We start from the raw sequence: 16,919 nt of genomic DNA on the forward strand, positions 1-16,919 counted from the left end.
CAGTGTATTTATGAACTTATTGCATGCACTCAGGTGAATATCAATAGAGAACTCTATTTACAAGTAATATTAATTACATTTTTAACAGTTTGTACTTACATAATAGCTGACATTACAAGGACGCATTTAGGGTGTCCTTGAGTAACAAATAAATGTAGGCTTGTATGAAGGCTTCTTTAGGTAAGAAGATGGATTTAAAGGTTAATTCTCTGTCATCTTGCAAGCATGATTGAGAGCCAAATCCAATCTGCAGCAATCTGCTTACATGTATGCAACTTGCCCGAAGGGGCTTTTCTAGAATGTGCTGCTATATTTGTTGGTGCAAGTATTGTACATTAGGCATGTGTTCTGAATAACTAAGTCCTCAAAGACCCCTCCGATGGGTCTTCAAAACACAGTTATAAAATGGAACAGTGTACAAATTGAATACAACACTTAATATAGTTTGAATGAAATTACATAATGAAACAACCTTGAAATAGATTTCTTTTGTATCTACCAGTACAGAAAATAATTCCCGATACCCAGTTTTATGGCATTGTTAAGTTTATGTAAAAGATTTGGCCTATTTGTAAGTATATATGGGAAACATTTTGTGTATTTTTCTTAATTTCTGATGACAGCTGTACAGTAAGTGTGTTGAGCTTTCTTAGAAGGGTGTGCAGGAGGGCAGATTTGCATCTCTATGGATGCTGAGAAAGATCCCTTCTGAGGGGAAAAAAAGAAAGTTCTGCTCTTTTGCATTGACAACCTCTCCTTTTTGGAGAAGACAGGACTTGATCCACTGAATGCCTATGTACATGCATAATATAGTAGCTGCTTTTTCCTTCTTTACCTGTAGGAAGAGCAAGCTCCATGGGACCTGAGTAGCAGGTACAGGGTGCTCTGTTTCATTCTTCAAGGACAGAACATTTTTGTAGCAACACTGGTATTCCTTACAAGGATGTAATTAGCACACAGTGTTAGAAGGGGAGATACGTGAATTCTGACAAGGCCTTCTCCTATTTCCTCCTTCCGCAAATTACACTGATGCTATTCATTGGTTTTCAAATATTGAAAAGTTCTGTCCCTTTATTGAGTTTTAAAACGGTGTATCACGGGTACATGAGCCTTTTAAAATGATATTGAATGTACAGCCTGATGTAGGTAGCAGTGAATTCTCATGTAAATGAAGTTGATGGTCTGCCTTTTTAGATTTTCAAAAATAAAATTGCAAAGCATGGGCAGAGCCACTTTAACATGAACAAAGGAATGGTTTCTCCAAGCTACAGGTACAATTTACAGATTTATCCTTGGTAGTTTTGGAAAAAGACTGTGTACCTGCTTCTTTACACCTATTAGTCAGGAAATAATTTTTAGCTCTCCTAAACAGAAATAAATATTTACCTCTAGAATTTGTATCTAGTATTGAATATGAAGGAAAAGGACACAATCCCAGATTATGGAAATACACATAATATAAAAATCTAAATACACAAGTTATGAAATGCACAATTTTTGATTGAATTATGCATGTTAGGTTTCATTCAGTATTTTCATATAAGATCTATCAAAATTATTTATATTTTTCAGAACAGTGTGTAGATGTTACATATTTTAATGCATGCATTGCGTACAATGTATATTGTATACAAATTGTGACATGAAATAATATCATGACTTCATAGTTAACTTATTTTGCACCCTTAATGATTTTTTCTTCTGTCTTTTGATTTTTCAGTTTTTAATTGTTACTGATTTTTTACTCCATCAAAAATGATTTCCAACAAATGGCAGATGTTTAAGAGGATTGTTAAGAGATGGATCTGTACTATTCTATGCCAAGCAGAAATACACAGGGCTCATTGAAGTACTTTCTAGAAGTCTTTTCTGTAGCAGAAACAGTGTCTTTGAGACTATGTATTACAATATTATACATGTTTTGGATTTTCCATTATCGCCACCTCCGCCACCTCCAGCTGCATTTTCAGCTAAAAACACAGAAGGAAAGGAATGTGAGTATTTCTGTTCGTTTTGTTCATTTCAGTTGCTTTTTTTTTCTTTTTTTCTTTAAACAGATACTGCTTTTGTGATATGGATGTTACACATGTGTTTGACCATCTGAAAATTGAATGTTTTCTGGGAAACAGAATGTTATCTGGGAAATCAGAATATGAAAAACAAAGCATAATATAAATATATAGATATACACATCTTGGAGCAATTGATATGAACATTTATGAAAGGACCAAACACACACTGAACCACTCTTACTGGAAAGTTTCAGTAATTATATGTATTTGACTCTGTCCACACATACAAAACTGAGGAATGCAAGCAATGCAAAGAAAATATCCTATTGTATCTATAGAATATTTGAAATTAGTTTTGAAGGAGAAGAAAACAAAAACTTGAATTTGACCTAATTGTAAAAATTTTAACCAACCCTGCATGAATCCCTTTGTAATTACCAATCAAGAGAGAGATTTTTTAAGATTTTCTGTAGCTACTGATTCTGTTAATGTCTCTCTCAAATGATTCCACAGATTTTTATTGGTCATAGTTCAGATCTTTCAATATAATAAATTGCGTTTCCAGGTTCATTTAGGGTAAGATACCAGTATTAGAATTAAAACTTACATTTGAAAGCTGTGGATCACCATGTTATTAGGTCATTTTCGACCCTTTCCACCTGCATTGAAACATGTCACATGATCAGTGTCCTACCCTTTGTAATTTGTGGATATAATCAACACTGCTATTAAATATATATTATTTTCTTAGTATAATGCTGTACTGTTTTAATTTCTGTTCTGAACTTTCCACTGTAGTGGTTCAGCAAATATGTTTATTTTGTTTTCTCTCTCCTGAATGGCTAAGAATAGCCAGGTCAGAGTGCTCTAGAGAAGTGAGCATGGTTCATCATGTATTTTACTAGTTGTTGGTAATAAGTCACTTAACAAGCCCATATATTTACATGGCCTTGATTTGACAGTATCAGATCTGCTCTTCACAAATGTGCATTGCCTCATTTCAGAGTGCATTTAAAAAGATGCAAAATCATTCACTTAGACTTTTGTAATATCATTTGTGATATCCCAAGAAGGCCAAATCTTTTGATTTCTATGCCATTCAGCCCATGATTGCCTGGGTAATGTTTCTTGTGGGAAGACAACTTCTTTTCCTAAGTTACTGTGACTTAGGAAGTGATTCCAAAATAAATACCGATGATTTAAGATGGACGTAATTTCAAGTGGGAGTGCAAGTGCATAACTCTAAATATTTACTTTTTAGTTAAGAAGAGCCATACACATAACAGCATAGGAGAAAATTTAAGTAACTATACTCTTTGCCAAGAAAGCAGATGTTTAAGGAGAATTGTGAGTAGGTTCTGTTTTATTTATTTTTTTTCTTTTCTCTCCCACCTGGTGTTTCTGCGCAGTTCAGATGCTTACAGTCCAGAGCAAAGAAAGAGCACTTTATCATATTCCCCATGACCTTGTTCTTAGCAGTAAATTGATCTTTAATATGATGGTATGATTAATTAAAGTATTTCTAAAAAATAAAATTGGGAGAAAATGGAGTGGGCATAATTCTTGTGAAATTATGAGTGTTATAAGGGTGCAAGCAAGCCAAACTTATAATTTTATTGCAAATGATCTCTGTAGTCTTGTAAGAATATATGGAATGCTGACTCTTTGGAGGATAATGCTGAATTTGGCACAAGAAGGTATAACGTGTTTTAAAATTTTAAAGATTTATTTTGACATTAATATTTGATCCATTTTATTAGATTTCTTTTCCAAAAATCTGCTTTGAATAAATCACTTTAATGAGTTTAACTACTTTGCAACAATTTTGGTTTCAAATTTAGGCCTAATAGTACTTTTTTAGGAACAAAGAACAGATCTGCTCCAAAATCTGACAGTAAATTGATGCATGGCCTTGAGTCACCTCGCTTCTGTGTGATATGTGAAGAATACTCACCTATTTTCCACAGACATTGATTAATAAATAAATCATTCAGTACTGTTTTATATTTTGAAGATGTGAAACACACCAACTAACTTCTTCAAACTATATAAATCATGCTGTAGAAATCATGCATATTTTTGTTTTAATCTCTGAACATTTTCAGGATTTCAAGTAGTTGACAGCCCCATTGATCTGATATTCCAAATGCATGACAGATTCAAAGTAACGGACTTCTTTCACTCTTACACTTGAGTGATAGGTTCTCGGTGTCTCCTGAATCAGATTTTTTTTTTTTCTAGGTCACGACATGCAAAAACATACTTTTAATTTTAGAATTTAGGCTATTAGGGACATTAGAGTTAAATTTGCACTCTGTGAGAGAATATTTTAGCCAAAAAACTCATGACAGGGAAATTTTACTTGAATTTGGAAGGGGAGTGGGATATGTATTGCTTTCTGTTTTCCAAAGGCAAACTATCCATTCTCTTTTTTTTTTTTGATAGCTTTCATTTTCATCCAAAGCAAAGCATTTTAATATATTTGATGCTGATGCTGCATAGAATAGCTGCATTTTTTGTGCATTTTCAGATGGCTGTAGCACTTACACATAGGTGTTGTATTATATTTAGTCTTTAGTCTTAAGAAAACAGAAATTTTAAATAGCCTTCACCTTTCTTACGATCATATTTTCTATAATACTGTAGTTTAGAAAATGAGGTCAGTGTATACTGGTTTTCTATAATCTGTAACTCCTTTTCCAAAGAAAGAGTTAATCTGGCTAATTCAGAACTCACATGGGATTCATGTAAAGTTTAATAGAATACTACACAACGTCTGGACTTCAGATGGAAGTACATTCACTGCTCTTTGTATATGAAAACTGTAAAAGTTACTTAACCTTTTTTGGCAGCTGCTTCTTCTTCTTTTTTCTTTTGTTCCTCAATAACTTTCATCTTCTCCTCATATTCATCAGCTCGTGATTTCCATTCAACCCTGTTGTTTTGAAGACCATCGAACATAGGTGTAATCTCCTTGTGAAACCTTGAGAATTCCTATAAAACGATTTAAATTAGTAAATTAGAAATTTGTAAAGACGTATGATTTGTAAATTCTGAATTTGTTGAAATACTGCTACGATGCAAAGAAAACATTGCCTGCTTTCTTTTTTATAAAACCTTTCTGTATGTGTACCAGGTGAATCAATTTTACTTGATTTTACCTTTTTTGCAAGCACTTGTTTTGTCTCTGGTAATGGATTTGCTTTGAAAGAGAAAAAGCTACTCCCCCAAAAAAGTGCTAGTAGCTGCTGGTATACATTCCAAAATATCATCTGTTTTTTTTGCCAGTAGTGACAAAATTCGATGTTGAAATAATAATGCCATATTGTGCATCCACTTTATTAATTCCAAGAGAGCTGCCTAATAATAATATATGTTTTAATATCTTCTCTAATCCACCCTATTTGATAGTCTGGTTCATGTAATGCAATCATCATCACTATTCCACATTATATTTTATCATATGATTATATAATAATAGCAATAATTATATACAATTATATACTACATGCTAATAATTATAGCAATTATATACATACTATGATAATAAAATCTAGTATCTTTATAGCAACATTGTATTCCAAGCAACTCAGAATGCTCCTGAAGATGTTACATGTCACTTTGTTACATGATATTTTGGGCAAACAGTAAAAGCGCTAGATAGACATTAATAATGTCACCATTCTCATACTTTTCAGAAGGTATGGAATATCTCTACTTCCAGAATAACTACAAGTTTCATAATCTTTCAGCTGGCTTTAGGTTCACCTGACTGCTGTAAGCATCTATGTGTTGCATCCTTCATATTTAATGGAACTGTGAAGAATTATATTGGGCTTTTGAACTCAGTCATTCAAGATAGTAAGTAAAGTGCGCCCTCAAGTTGCATTGTGATCTTTGCTTTATTGTGTCTGAGCAACTTTAGAGCAAGAATAACAAGAGATTAAAAATTATGTCTCCTGTGATAGTCATTTAACCCACACCCAAGAGTCCTGTTGATTTTTTTAACTGCAACAGTTTGTCATTCATTGTGCCATCAAACTTACTGCAAAGGAAAAGCCAAAACATTTATTCTTACCTTGTACACAAATGTACATACAAAATCTATGAAACCAACTTGGAGCTTAGGTAGTTCATCACCTTTGTTTCTGTCCATCATAGGCTAGAACAGAATAGTAGCAATTTAATGTAAGTGTCATGTTTTTTGGTATAACGATATAGAAATCACACTGAACCAGTATGGTCAATATCTTTAATATCAGGTAATATTGCTTAACATAGATGAACTGTTTAATACTTACAATTGGTTGTTGTTGTAGCACAGTTCGTTCTAGGTCACCTTGCTCCCAGAATTCATTTGCAACCATAAGGGCAACCTGAAAATCGCAATTTCTGAGTGTAATTCAAAGGAAATTATACAGAAAGTATTCAATTAAAAAAGAATTTTTTTAAAAATAGTTTTTCCAGAAAATGTTTATTAACAGAGCTGATGTGTTAATATTTAGATCAATAAATCCTCAAATTACAGTTTGACTATTGTTACCAACTTCCCTCCCACAGAAGAGAACATATTTATTGCTAGCCTCTTTCTAAGCAGCTTAAATATTTCTCCAAAAATTTGGAGTACTGGTCAAAAAGCGTTAGAATTCCAGTCTTTAATTCCTGCAGAGATGGTCATTCAGTATTTCCACACTTGCTGATACTCTATAGTGTACTGCAAGGCCTTTTCCAGCAAATAGCTAATCTCTACCTCTTGAAAATGAAAGGTAGAACAAATGTGGAGTTTGGCTGGGAAGAAGTTCTCTGGAGCACTTACACTTAACACTGACAGAAAAATAGAGGTTGTTTTCTGAAAATATAGTTGGGTTCAAACATGTAAATATCTAGCAAATGATAATATGTGTTTTTTAATGATCATGCACTAAATAGGCAATAAAACAGATCTAATATGCAGTACTGTATGTTCGAAAAGTACCTACCTTGCTTTGCACTTCCCAGGGCTTGGTTATAGCAGACAAGTCGCATCCAGTCATCATCATAGCCCTTTGTAAAAATAGAACAGACACAGTTAGGATCATGGAAGAAAATAAAAAAGAGGATCCAGATTTTTTAAGGAATTTAAATGCCTAAGATTCATTTGAGTGCAGATTTTTAGATACCTGTGGCCATCGAATTCCAATTCAAAATCAAGATTATGCTCATTGCTTTTTTTTTTTTTTTAACAGTAACACCAATTCTTAATTTATACGTCTAAGTGACCAAATGCTTTTAAAACCCAATCCTTGATAACTGACTGAATGTAAAATATTAACCACCTACATGATAACTTCTTTTTTGGTTGGGTCAATAGATATATATTTGATTGCCTCTTCTTCTGTTTGCATTTTTTCAATTGCATCCACAATCTTTTGAAACATTGTTCTTTTCCTGTTAAAACATACAAAATAAACCACATATTAGTGAATTAAAGATTCTGCATTAAAAATAAAATAGAAAAATATATTTTGCACATTTATGCCTTTTCATAATATTATCCTAGTCATGGAACTATCAGTGACACCTTCTTCCCATTAAACTCAAACATAATTTTGTCAGTTAACCTAACACTTCCAAATTTTGCTGTAGATTGGTGGTATGTGAAGTATTATCTGTAATTTTGAATTTCAAGTGAATTAAATAATAGAGTTACTGCTCATTGAAATTTCATATCTGTATCAGTTGAAAAAGTTGTCAAATTGTTTACTGTATCCTGACTTTAAAGTCATAAGACATCTGGACAAAACAAAAAGGCATACATAGAGGATCCATTTATCTTCAAGGAAAATACCTATCATAAAGTATGATAAATCAGTAATTTAAAAACATGATGGATGATTTGATCTTTGGAATATCTTAGCATATATAGACTGGGATCAGTAAATGTTTGTAGTTGCATTTTTAAACTAACATCTTAATTTCCATGGCCAGAGAATATTCATGTTTAGTATGAATAATTGTAGCATGGACCAAAAAATAGCACACATGCACACACAACTTTATGATTACATCACAGAATCAGCACTTGTAAAATACAGTGTTTGTTATAAATAAAAACATATTTGGCTGACCTACTAAATGTATGCCAAGCATTAGAGACATTTGTGTGTTCTAAAGTTTGAAAGATAATAATGAATCAAAGTGTCTCAATTTTTTACAAGAATGAGGCTTATTTCATAAAAATTTAAAGTATGGCTCTGTAGTGTATGGCTCTGTATGTAAATATCACATGTCAAAACTGCAGTTGTAAATCATATGGGGTTGACTTTTTTGGGGATAGCTAATAATACAGAATTTAGTACTTACTTGAAATACAACGCCAAGTCAGTTGCTATTATCGCAACTTCAAATAAATGCAGAACGGTTTCAAACTGTCGCTTATTTAAGTTCTGGAATATGTTTAAACTCTGAAAGATGGAAAGTTTACAAATTCAATTCCTCTCATAAAATTGTCCTTATTTTATACTACCCAGGCTGTCCCAGAGAATAATATAACGAAATTGCATATGAGGCCAACATATGACCCTGAATAAATATAAATTATAATAGATTAAAAATTATTCACTTAACCAGGATGTCCCCTATTCACATGAGCAGTTCACATGCTTAAATAGCAATATTTCTGTGAGCTAGGGCTATAGAACTACCCCACATTGAGCTCCAAACAGGAACATGTGAATCACCACATTGTATGATCTTCCAAAGCAATGTCACATGCACTCATCAAAACTTAGTGGAAAGAACTGCAAAAAAGGGGAGAAATGAAGCTACCAACCAGTACAGAAAATGGAATCTCAGAGGCTACAATGGCACAGGAAGGAGCCCTACACAGACTGCAGGAGGGAACCAAGGGCAATGACCAAGTAACTGTGCAACCTGCATGCAGCACATGGACACTGTTCCCCCAAAACCACACTAATAACTACAGGCCTGCTAGCCTGTTGCCATATGTTAATTAAGCGCAATTTAAAACCAAACAGAATCACCTGCACTCTACGTAGCTAGGGAAGCAGAGGCACCTTGTCCCTGTTTCTTTACACGTTGCACCCATTAACCTGATGATACTGACTTGAAGAGTTCAGAGTGGTGCTCTTCTCGCTATTTGTCTGTATTGTGTAACTGCTGCTGTGGTAATGGGGCCCTGCTGGTTGCTTGGCCCTGGGGAACCCTTGGGTTTCATAATCTTTTTAATTTAAGCTACAATGTGTATTCCTAGCAAAGAGCAGAGCAGTGTCATATTCAAGTTTCCTCAGTCTCCTGAGCTTCCTTTCCTTATTAGCCAAGGAAACAGGTAAATGTTTTATATTCTTAAAAAAAAATCAGTTCTTTCATTTTGTTTATGGTTGTTGTGCTGTATGTGGATTTGTTCTGTGTCTCCTGAGGTCAGGAAATAGTCTATTTCCAACAACTGGAGAGGAAAAAAATCAAACAAATGAACAACTCAAGGTGGTAGTGGGTGACTGTAGTGCCCAGGCTGCAGGGCAAGAGGGATAAGGGCCCTGCTGCCTCAGCTGTAAAGTCTCTGTGAGTTATTCTCTCATGAATAAATGCTTGAAATGCCCCCTTCCCCTTGAGCAGCAGCAGGCCAGCCTGTGGCTCTTGGGGGGGGGGTCCCAGCCTCATGGCCACCATCTTGCTGGTCCTCAAGTGCTGAGGTGGGAGCCTTGCTGCAGCAGCTCCCAAGGAGGGCAGATGAGGAAGGGACCGTGGGGCCATGTGGGGAGGGCAGGGAGGCCCTTGAGAGGTGCCCATGCCCTGCTGGGTGAGGGAGCTGGGGTTGGAAGAGTGATGGGCACCAGAGAGAGGATAGTAGTGGGGAGAGGGGTCAGCTGTGAGGGGAAGGCTCCCTGCAACATGCCATGAGCTACAACTGGCTCAGAAATCCCTGGCAGCACCTCAGGGCTCCACTTTGCACGTTCAGGTGTTTGTGTGGGATCTCTCAGGGTAGCCTAAGACCTGGCTCCCTTTCTCCAGCCACGTCCAGCCCCCTGGATCAAGGGGCAGCAGCTGAGCTTCGACACCTCCTGTTTTCTGCCCTAGTTCCAGCATTAGCTGTTGCGTAAGGGTAGGAAAAGCGGACGAGCGTGCATGCGAAGGGCAGAGGACAGGGCGAATTTTGACTTTTATAAGTTTGTGTTTTTGGCAGATACCTCATGGTTTCTCTGGACAGGTATAGCACGCTGCTGCCCCAAACATGTAAGAATTCAAATGAAACGTATGAATTTGAACATAACCTCCTCATTTTGGCTTAGAGGAACAAATCATAACAGAGAGAACTTGGAAGATCATAACTTAATTGGAGTTTTTGTATTGATGAGTGTTAACAGAAGAGCAGCCTATGCAAACCTCATCCTGCAGGAGGGTTTTGCTGTACTCTAGGTGATGTCTCTCCAAAATGGATGAGCCATGAAGTTTCGCCAGTGGAGCTGCTGATCTGTTGAAAAAGAAGCCGTTTATAGTATTTTGGAGGTAATATTTTTTAAATTCCTGGTGAGCCTTGTTAGGATTAAAATGCTTCTGATCTGTATGCTTGATAGTTTACTATATCATTACTATCTTTCGGCATGAAGCAGGAAAATATTTGTTTGTGATTGAGAAATGAAACAGGCTTTGCATTGCAGTGCTCACTGGGTTCTCAAAACTTAAAAAAAATGTGTTTTTGAAAACATGGGTTTTGTAACCCTGAAAGGTTAGTGTGTGCTCCCATTAGCTCCTGCCTTGTGATTAAGACTGTAGTGGGTAAAGCCTGATAACTTTTATAAATAGAATGTGTCTGACCTCACTCAGAGGGCTTTCAGCTAGGAAAGACTGCAGTAGGAAGATTTGGGCAAGTAGCAGTCAGCTGCATAAGAACTGGTGTCCCTTATTCTTCCTCTCCTACGTCACCTGGAGAATCCCTGACAATAATCAGAAAATCCCTGAGCATCATGGGTCCAGTACGCGATATGAAGCTCCTCTCCTGGAGGAGGGTGCCAAGGGGCAGGGGAGGAGAATGAATCATACTGGAGATGTACTTGGTGGGAAACAGTGCTAAGAAAGCTATGGTTATAATCCGTTGACACACATAACAGTTTGAGAAGCTTCTGCTTTCTGGCTAGCCTTAGAAGCCCTTAAAAATGCCATGGAAGACTATTGGGTTGACTGTTCTTCATGAGAAGAGTGGATTTCACTATGATGCATAAGTATGTAGGCAGGTTTGAAATGAAATTAATTCAGGTTGGGTGATGACAAACAACTACTAACAACAGAAAAATACTTTGGGGGTAATTTGCCCACTTATAAACTCATGTTACCTTTTATTCTAAGATTATACTAATTGTATATGGAATATATACAATTTGCAGGTACTGACATTGTTTTTCATTTGCTATTGTAAATACCCCTGGCCATATACTTTGGTATTTGCACTTACTTCATTTGATACAAATTATTGGTTCCTCTGTGATCAATGTCATGGCAGAAAGCAGCAGCCACCATGGCAAAGGCTTCCAGATCAGTATAATATTTCTTTATTTTGCCTGTCTGTAGAAGAAAATAGACAATTTTGAGCTTGCCTGAATTTTGCAGCTGGAACTGAAAGGAAAGCTGAATGCAAGCTTAATATTAGCAATGTTACCATTAGCAAAGTAAACATGGTCTGTCCCACATTGAATCCATGCCGCCAGTTGTGGTAAGTGATATCCCGGTAACCCTTTCTGACTGTGTACATCCATCTTGTAAGTACCTGTTATGAATAAAGAAACAGCTGTTAACTGAAACAATATGCTAGAGATTTAAAAAAAAGGAGGGGGGGAATGTGCATGTTACACAAAAACAATTGCTTTCTATCAAGTTAAACATGGAATCAGCAAACTGTCTTTATGTAACTGTGTACTGATTTAATTCCTTACGTAGGTCACACAATTTCAGGATAAGGTTCTAATCTGTATAATAAGTAGGTAAATGTTTAATTAAGAAGGGATAGTTACGCTTTTTACTAATTTTTTAGTGTAGTGCCCATCTGTATTAAAGTACTCAGCTATTTCTCTGCTATCTTGAAAGGAAATAAGTAAGACTTATTATAAATCAAACCTCTGCTGGAACTTTGAACTTTTCCACAACATTTATCTCAAAGAACAACCGGATTCCGCAGGTGATCAAACCATGCTCTGTGACTGGGAAGTCGCTGAAGCGGAATTCGTAGAGTTCTAGGTCTTTTGGGTCAGGTAGTTCTTCTTTCTGTTCAGGAAGAATCAAGCCATGAGAGTGTTTGTGGCAAGAACAAAGCTGGAATGAGTTTTGTGTTTTTTATAATTTGCCCCCCCCCCCCCCCCCACACACACACACACTGTGGAACATTGGGAACATTGCCTAAGGACAGTATGCTTATTATATCTTCAAAGATCAAGTTTCAGCACAAAGTAATGCATATTAAGTTATGAAACACACTAGTGATCATTGCTGGTTTTCTTCTTAAAGAGAATAGATAGAAGGCCTTGTCAGCTGTTGTTTTAAGCTGCCACAAATTCCAGCATGTTCCTCTGCTCAACGTCCAACTATTTCCTTGGTTAGGAAGTACTAGGCCTTGGTGTTTTTTACAGCCAGTTTTACCCCAGTCAGGAGTAAAATTTCATGATTCTCCCATGATTAGCCTTATCTCAAGGCTGCAGTTAACCCTTTTCATAGCAAAATTTATTCAACAGCCTCTGCTGTTTTTGGAAAGTGGTGGTGGTCTTTGGGATCTTAGGAATACGTATAGGTATGATGACTGAAAATAGCCACCTTAAAATGAAATAAGTTACTTCTTCAAAGTAGAAGAAAGTATAGCAATGAGATTACTTTTAAAACAACAGAAGGCATGTTTACTTGCCCATCTCCAGTTGTCTTCTGGAGAGAAGACTCTATAGGCAAACAAAGATTCCTGTACAATCCTATAATTGTGTTAACTTTTGCAGGGCTGCTGTTTTTTGCTGCTCCTCAACCACCCCTCAGAATTAATCTATCTTTCCCTGCATCCCATGAGATTATCTCTTTGTATCTGTGATACTCTTTTTACACTTAATGGAGAGTGTTGAAGAGCTGATTTGGCACGTGGAAAGAGAACTTTGAAAATCCTGCAAGATGAGCTGTAATAATTGACAGTCTGAGTGACTGATGGCACCTGTGACCATGTTTGTAGCCTTGCAGTGGATTCCTCACTGCTGCGCTCTTGAGTGAACTCAGTATGTGCATAAAGGAAATGCTGTTAGGATGCCTGAATATACAGGGCACATAGTATTCATGGTCATAACTTCAAATCTGTTACATAGTCAATTCTTCACTGCTGTGGATGGTGGTGACTATTGGCTATGTCTTTTCTGTTTAAAGCAGCCTATTCTAACCAGTCTGATGAAAATGAGGGGCCTGCTACAAAAGTCATGGAAAGCCTAAGTGCATATTATTTTCCGAATGTGCTAGACTTTATTAGGTACTGGCTGAATACAATTCAGGGATTTTTCTAACTCTGAAGGACGGATAGAGAGCACAGTACAGCACCTCTTGCACTGAAGAACCTCTAGAAAGCTCATACTAAATACTAAAACATAGTATATAAAAGTTGAGAGTCTTATATTGAATCTGATTTGTCTCCTTTGCATGTGCTGTGTAGATAAACCTTGAATAGCCTAACTGGTAATAGTGATACTTATAAACTGCTTCATAATACTTTTTATCTGTACATCTCAAAGTTTGAGGGAGCTGTGTTATATTTGAAATGATGTGTCCCAATCAAAACAGGAATTATATCAGGCAAGTCTGATGCAATACAGAACTTAAGGTGTATAATTGCAATGATTTCCTTATGCCTATATTTCAGCAAATTAGGCTGAACATTAGTGCAACTATTTCTTTAGCTAGTAGAATGTAAATTCACTCTGATTTGAGGTTGAGGTCAAAGTCAAGGAAGCCTGGAGCAGTGGTGTTTTAAGACCCATTACTCTGTGAATCATCAGATCTAGAAACACCTGCTTTATCCAATTAGTGAGCTGGGATTCCAGGCCTCCTAATAGGATTTGCATGCAGCCTTGGCACTGCAGGAGATAACAGATCTTTACATTTGTGACACAATGTATAGAGAATTCATTTTAATGCTTTCTGGAGACGACAAAAAAAAAAAAAAAAAAAAAATCTATACCACTTCTTTTTTGGAGGCCTATACTAGTGAATTGTTGCTCAGCAAGTGGAGGGATTTTAAAATATGTTTTTTCATATAGTTAAAGCATTTATTTTTAAAGGTATATGAAGCTAAAACAGTCTGTTTTTTTGAGTTCACAACTTGATTGCAAGCATCTGTTTTATGGAATCTGATAAAACTTTAACAGAATTGCATTCTGACAGGTACATATACACAGTCAGAAGTAGTTTAATGAGATTTTTCTCATTAAGATTGTCTACATTAACAAGCATGGTGCAATAGGTGCAAATATGTCTAAAGCTTGATCCTAGAACTTAGCATCTTTGATGTATATGTTATCAGGGCTTTTCCTTGGCCTAGATCTGTTTTTGTCCTGTGTACTAATTGTGCATTAGTAGTAGGAATATATTCAATGCTTCCCTGGAGGCTATCTTTTGGTGTTGGTTCAGGCAAAGTAGACCAGAGCATATGCTACACAGCTGCTTTATGAGGGAAGAAAAGGAAATTCAGTGAGCCAAACGGGAGCTTTGCTTCCTAAGTGCACTCACTCCAATTCCAGAAATACTAATGCAGTCAGAGGACTACAGACTCTGGAGAAGGAAGTATCTCTGTCTGAATTTTTGTGGAGTTTTAAATGTCAAATCAAGTCAAATTTGCTTTGTTATTGTGAGGTCTCTGATCATGGCCTTTGGACTGCTCTGCCCATGGAAATTTGGGAAAACTACTCTGAAAGCAGGTTTGTCCCATTGGATGCTCCTTCCTTGTCTTATTCACAATGAAAATGAACTTGCATTAATGAACCTCTTTTCATTTTAAATAGCACTGTCCTTGTGGTTGTTTATTGCAGCTCAATGCTTTAAGCATTCATACCAAATTTTGTGTATAATTTCTGGCTAACAAAGTGTGCTGGCAGATACTTAGGAAAGTGAGTAATAGTGTGGAATGCAAAGGAGAGGTTCTAAAAAGCTGTAGACATTATTAAAACAACTCTGTCTTGTATTTGTCATTGTATTAAACTGGATTTGGCTACATTCAGCTTCTACTATAATGAAGATACAGTATTATCTAGTATAGTCATGCAATCGAAGTTCAAATTTTCAGTGTAGCTACTTACCAGAATCCTGATAAGATCCTTTTCCTCACAATCTTCTATAGTCTTTGCATTTAATTTCTCTTTGTATTTCTAAAAAATGAAAATAACTTCATTTAACATTTGTTTCTGTGTAGCAAACTTCCTACTTCAATTCTATGGCTCTGGACAGAAACTCACCAGTATAGATTCAACTTCAGAAGGAGTGGCCTTTGTCTGGTACATGAGCATTTCCTGAGCAATGTCTTTCCTGTTTTCAAGCTTATTCATCTTGTCATAAGTGTCAGTATTTAAAACAGACCAGCCCAAGAACTGTGTGAGAGTCTGGGACAGAGACAAGAGAAGTGGACTTGATACCATGACAATGAAGTGAAGCTAACAATTTGAACTTGCCTTCTTTAAATTGCAGTTTCTGTTTGCAGTACCCTTTTAAAAGTATCGTAAAACTCCAAGTGTTAGTGGCACATCTATCAGCAGGGTGTCTAAGCACCTTGCAGCTCTTCATGCAGATATGTCTTGATCTATGCAGGTAAGATTTTGTATGTAAGAATTTAAGGCTTATGCATGCAAGCAAGTCAGCTGGGTTGACTTGGATGCACTATTCCCTGAGCAATCATCACAGGCATCATTTCCATTAGGAAGCAGGATGCCATCCTTACATACCAGCTGTTAATAGGGAGACACTGGCTGTTATTGATAGAAGATATGATGAGCAAAAGCTAGACATGATTTTTTATGACTGGAATTCAAATCTTCATGTTCAATTTTATAAAGCAAAATAAAATTCTCTGATTCTTAAGAAACTAAACAGTGAAAAAGGCTGAAGACTTTTGGTTAGATGTTATTACAGCCTACTAGAAAATGCTTAGACACTTAAAGCTGCATTTTTTAATAACATTCTGATTAACGTATGGCTACTCAAAAGCCTCTTATCTTATTAAGCTTACTTCAATGATCTGCTCATCATACTCATCAAAAGGTTTTCCATCTTTCCTATTGTAAAATGTAGCAACTCCCACAATTTCTTCCTTTTTGTTAACAATAGGCAATGACAGGACGTTTTTGATTATCCATCCAGTCTCATCCACAGGTCCTTTCTGTAGGAAAGAAAAGAAGTTGCATATCTCTGTAAGTGGTGGTCCTTTTAGGAAAAATGACTTAACTGGGTTCTAAATAATGGAAAATTATATATGTAATCAACTGCATATTATTGGTGAAAATCATTACGTATTTTTTCTACAATATTTTCGTCTATTACTGATATTACCTGAAATGTGAAATATTCATCTGCTGGTGCATTCATCATGTTACAAATCTGCAGTATAAAGAAAAGGAAAAGAGACATTGTTTAATATAATGTCCCAGGAGTTGGCAAGCTATTTTAAATGGCAAACATTTTCTATGGGAAAAAATAGTCTAATTAGCTATGAAAATTTTAGCTGTTGCTATAAAATTGAGGTTATTCTGACAAACGCTGTTCTGGAGTGCTTATAGCAAAATACCTCCTATATGATAATTCAGTGCTAAGAAGCCTTTTGGTTAAGAAAACTGCTTCTGTGCCAATTTAAAATGACATAGGGGTCTATAGAAAGAAAATAATTAAGTACTAAAGCACATGATTGTCCTTACT

The 16,919-nt window shown here is 36.0% G+C and overlaps 1 protein-coding gene and 1 long non-coding RNA gene across 4 annotated transcripts in view; one reads left to right on the top strand and one right to left on the bottom strand.

Moving 5' to 3' along the window:
- Nucleotides 1-1,838: 1,838 nt before the first annotated feature.
- Nucleotides 1,839-16,919, bottom strand: part of PDE6C (phosphodiesterase 6C) — a 25,558-nt gene continuing 10,477 nt past the window's right edge. The window contains exons 8-22 of one of the 3 annotated variants that reach the window (XM_026051842.1): nt 16,557-16,604; nt 16,237-16,386; nt 15,470-15,613; nt 15,314-15,382; nt 12,120-12,266; nt 11,665-11,772; nt 11,461-11,570; nt 10,395-10,482; nt 8,355-8,455; nt 7,332-7,439; nt 6,992-7,055; nt 6,314-6,388; nt 6,091-6,174; nt 4,853-5,006; nt 1,839-1,958 (exon numbers count right to left, since the gene is read on the bottom strand). In XM_026051842.1, the coding sequence (XP_025907627.1) occupies nt 1,903-1,958; nt 4,853-5,006; nt 6,091-6,174; nt 6,314-6,388; nt 6,992-7,055; nt 7,332-7,439; nt 8,355-8,455; nt 10,395-10,482; nt 11,461-11,570; nt 11,665-11,772; nt 12,120-12,266; nt 15,314-15,382; nt 15,470-15,613; nt 16,237-16,386; nt 16,557-16,604 (1,506 nt within the window). In that variant the 3' untranslated portion in view covers nt 1,839-1,902. Of the gene's footprint in view, nt 1,971-4,723; nt 5,007-6,090; nt 6,175-6,313; nt 6,389-6,991; nt 7,056-7,331; nt 7,440-8,354; nt 8,456-10,394; nt 10,483-11,460; nt 11,571-11,664; nt 11,773-12,119; nt 12,267-15,313; nt 15,383-15,469; nt 15,614-16,236; nt 16,387-16,556; nt 16,605-16,919 lie in introns of those variants that run through there. The other 2 variants (XM_026051833.1, XM_026051849.1) reach the window with 2 other exon arrangements.
- Nucleotides 9,260-15,471, top strand: LOC112958050. The gene is made up of 3 exons (XR_003251334.1): nt 9,260-9,339; nt 10,428-10,517; nt 15,427-15,471. It is a non-coding gene; the product is annotated as an uncharacterized LOC112958050 (long non-coding RNA).

This window comes from Nothoprocta perdicaria, unplaced genomic scaffold (assembly GCF_003342845.1).
Source record: "Nothoprocta perdicaria isolate Ctin4 unplaced genomic scaffold, notPer1 scaffold_111, whole genome shotgun sequence".
NCBI classification, from domain to species: Eukaryota; Metazoa; Chordata; class Aves; order Tinamiformes; family Tinamidae; genus Nothoprocta; species Nothoprocta perdicaria.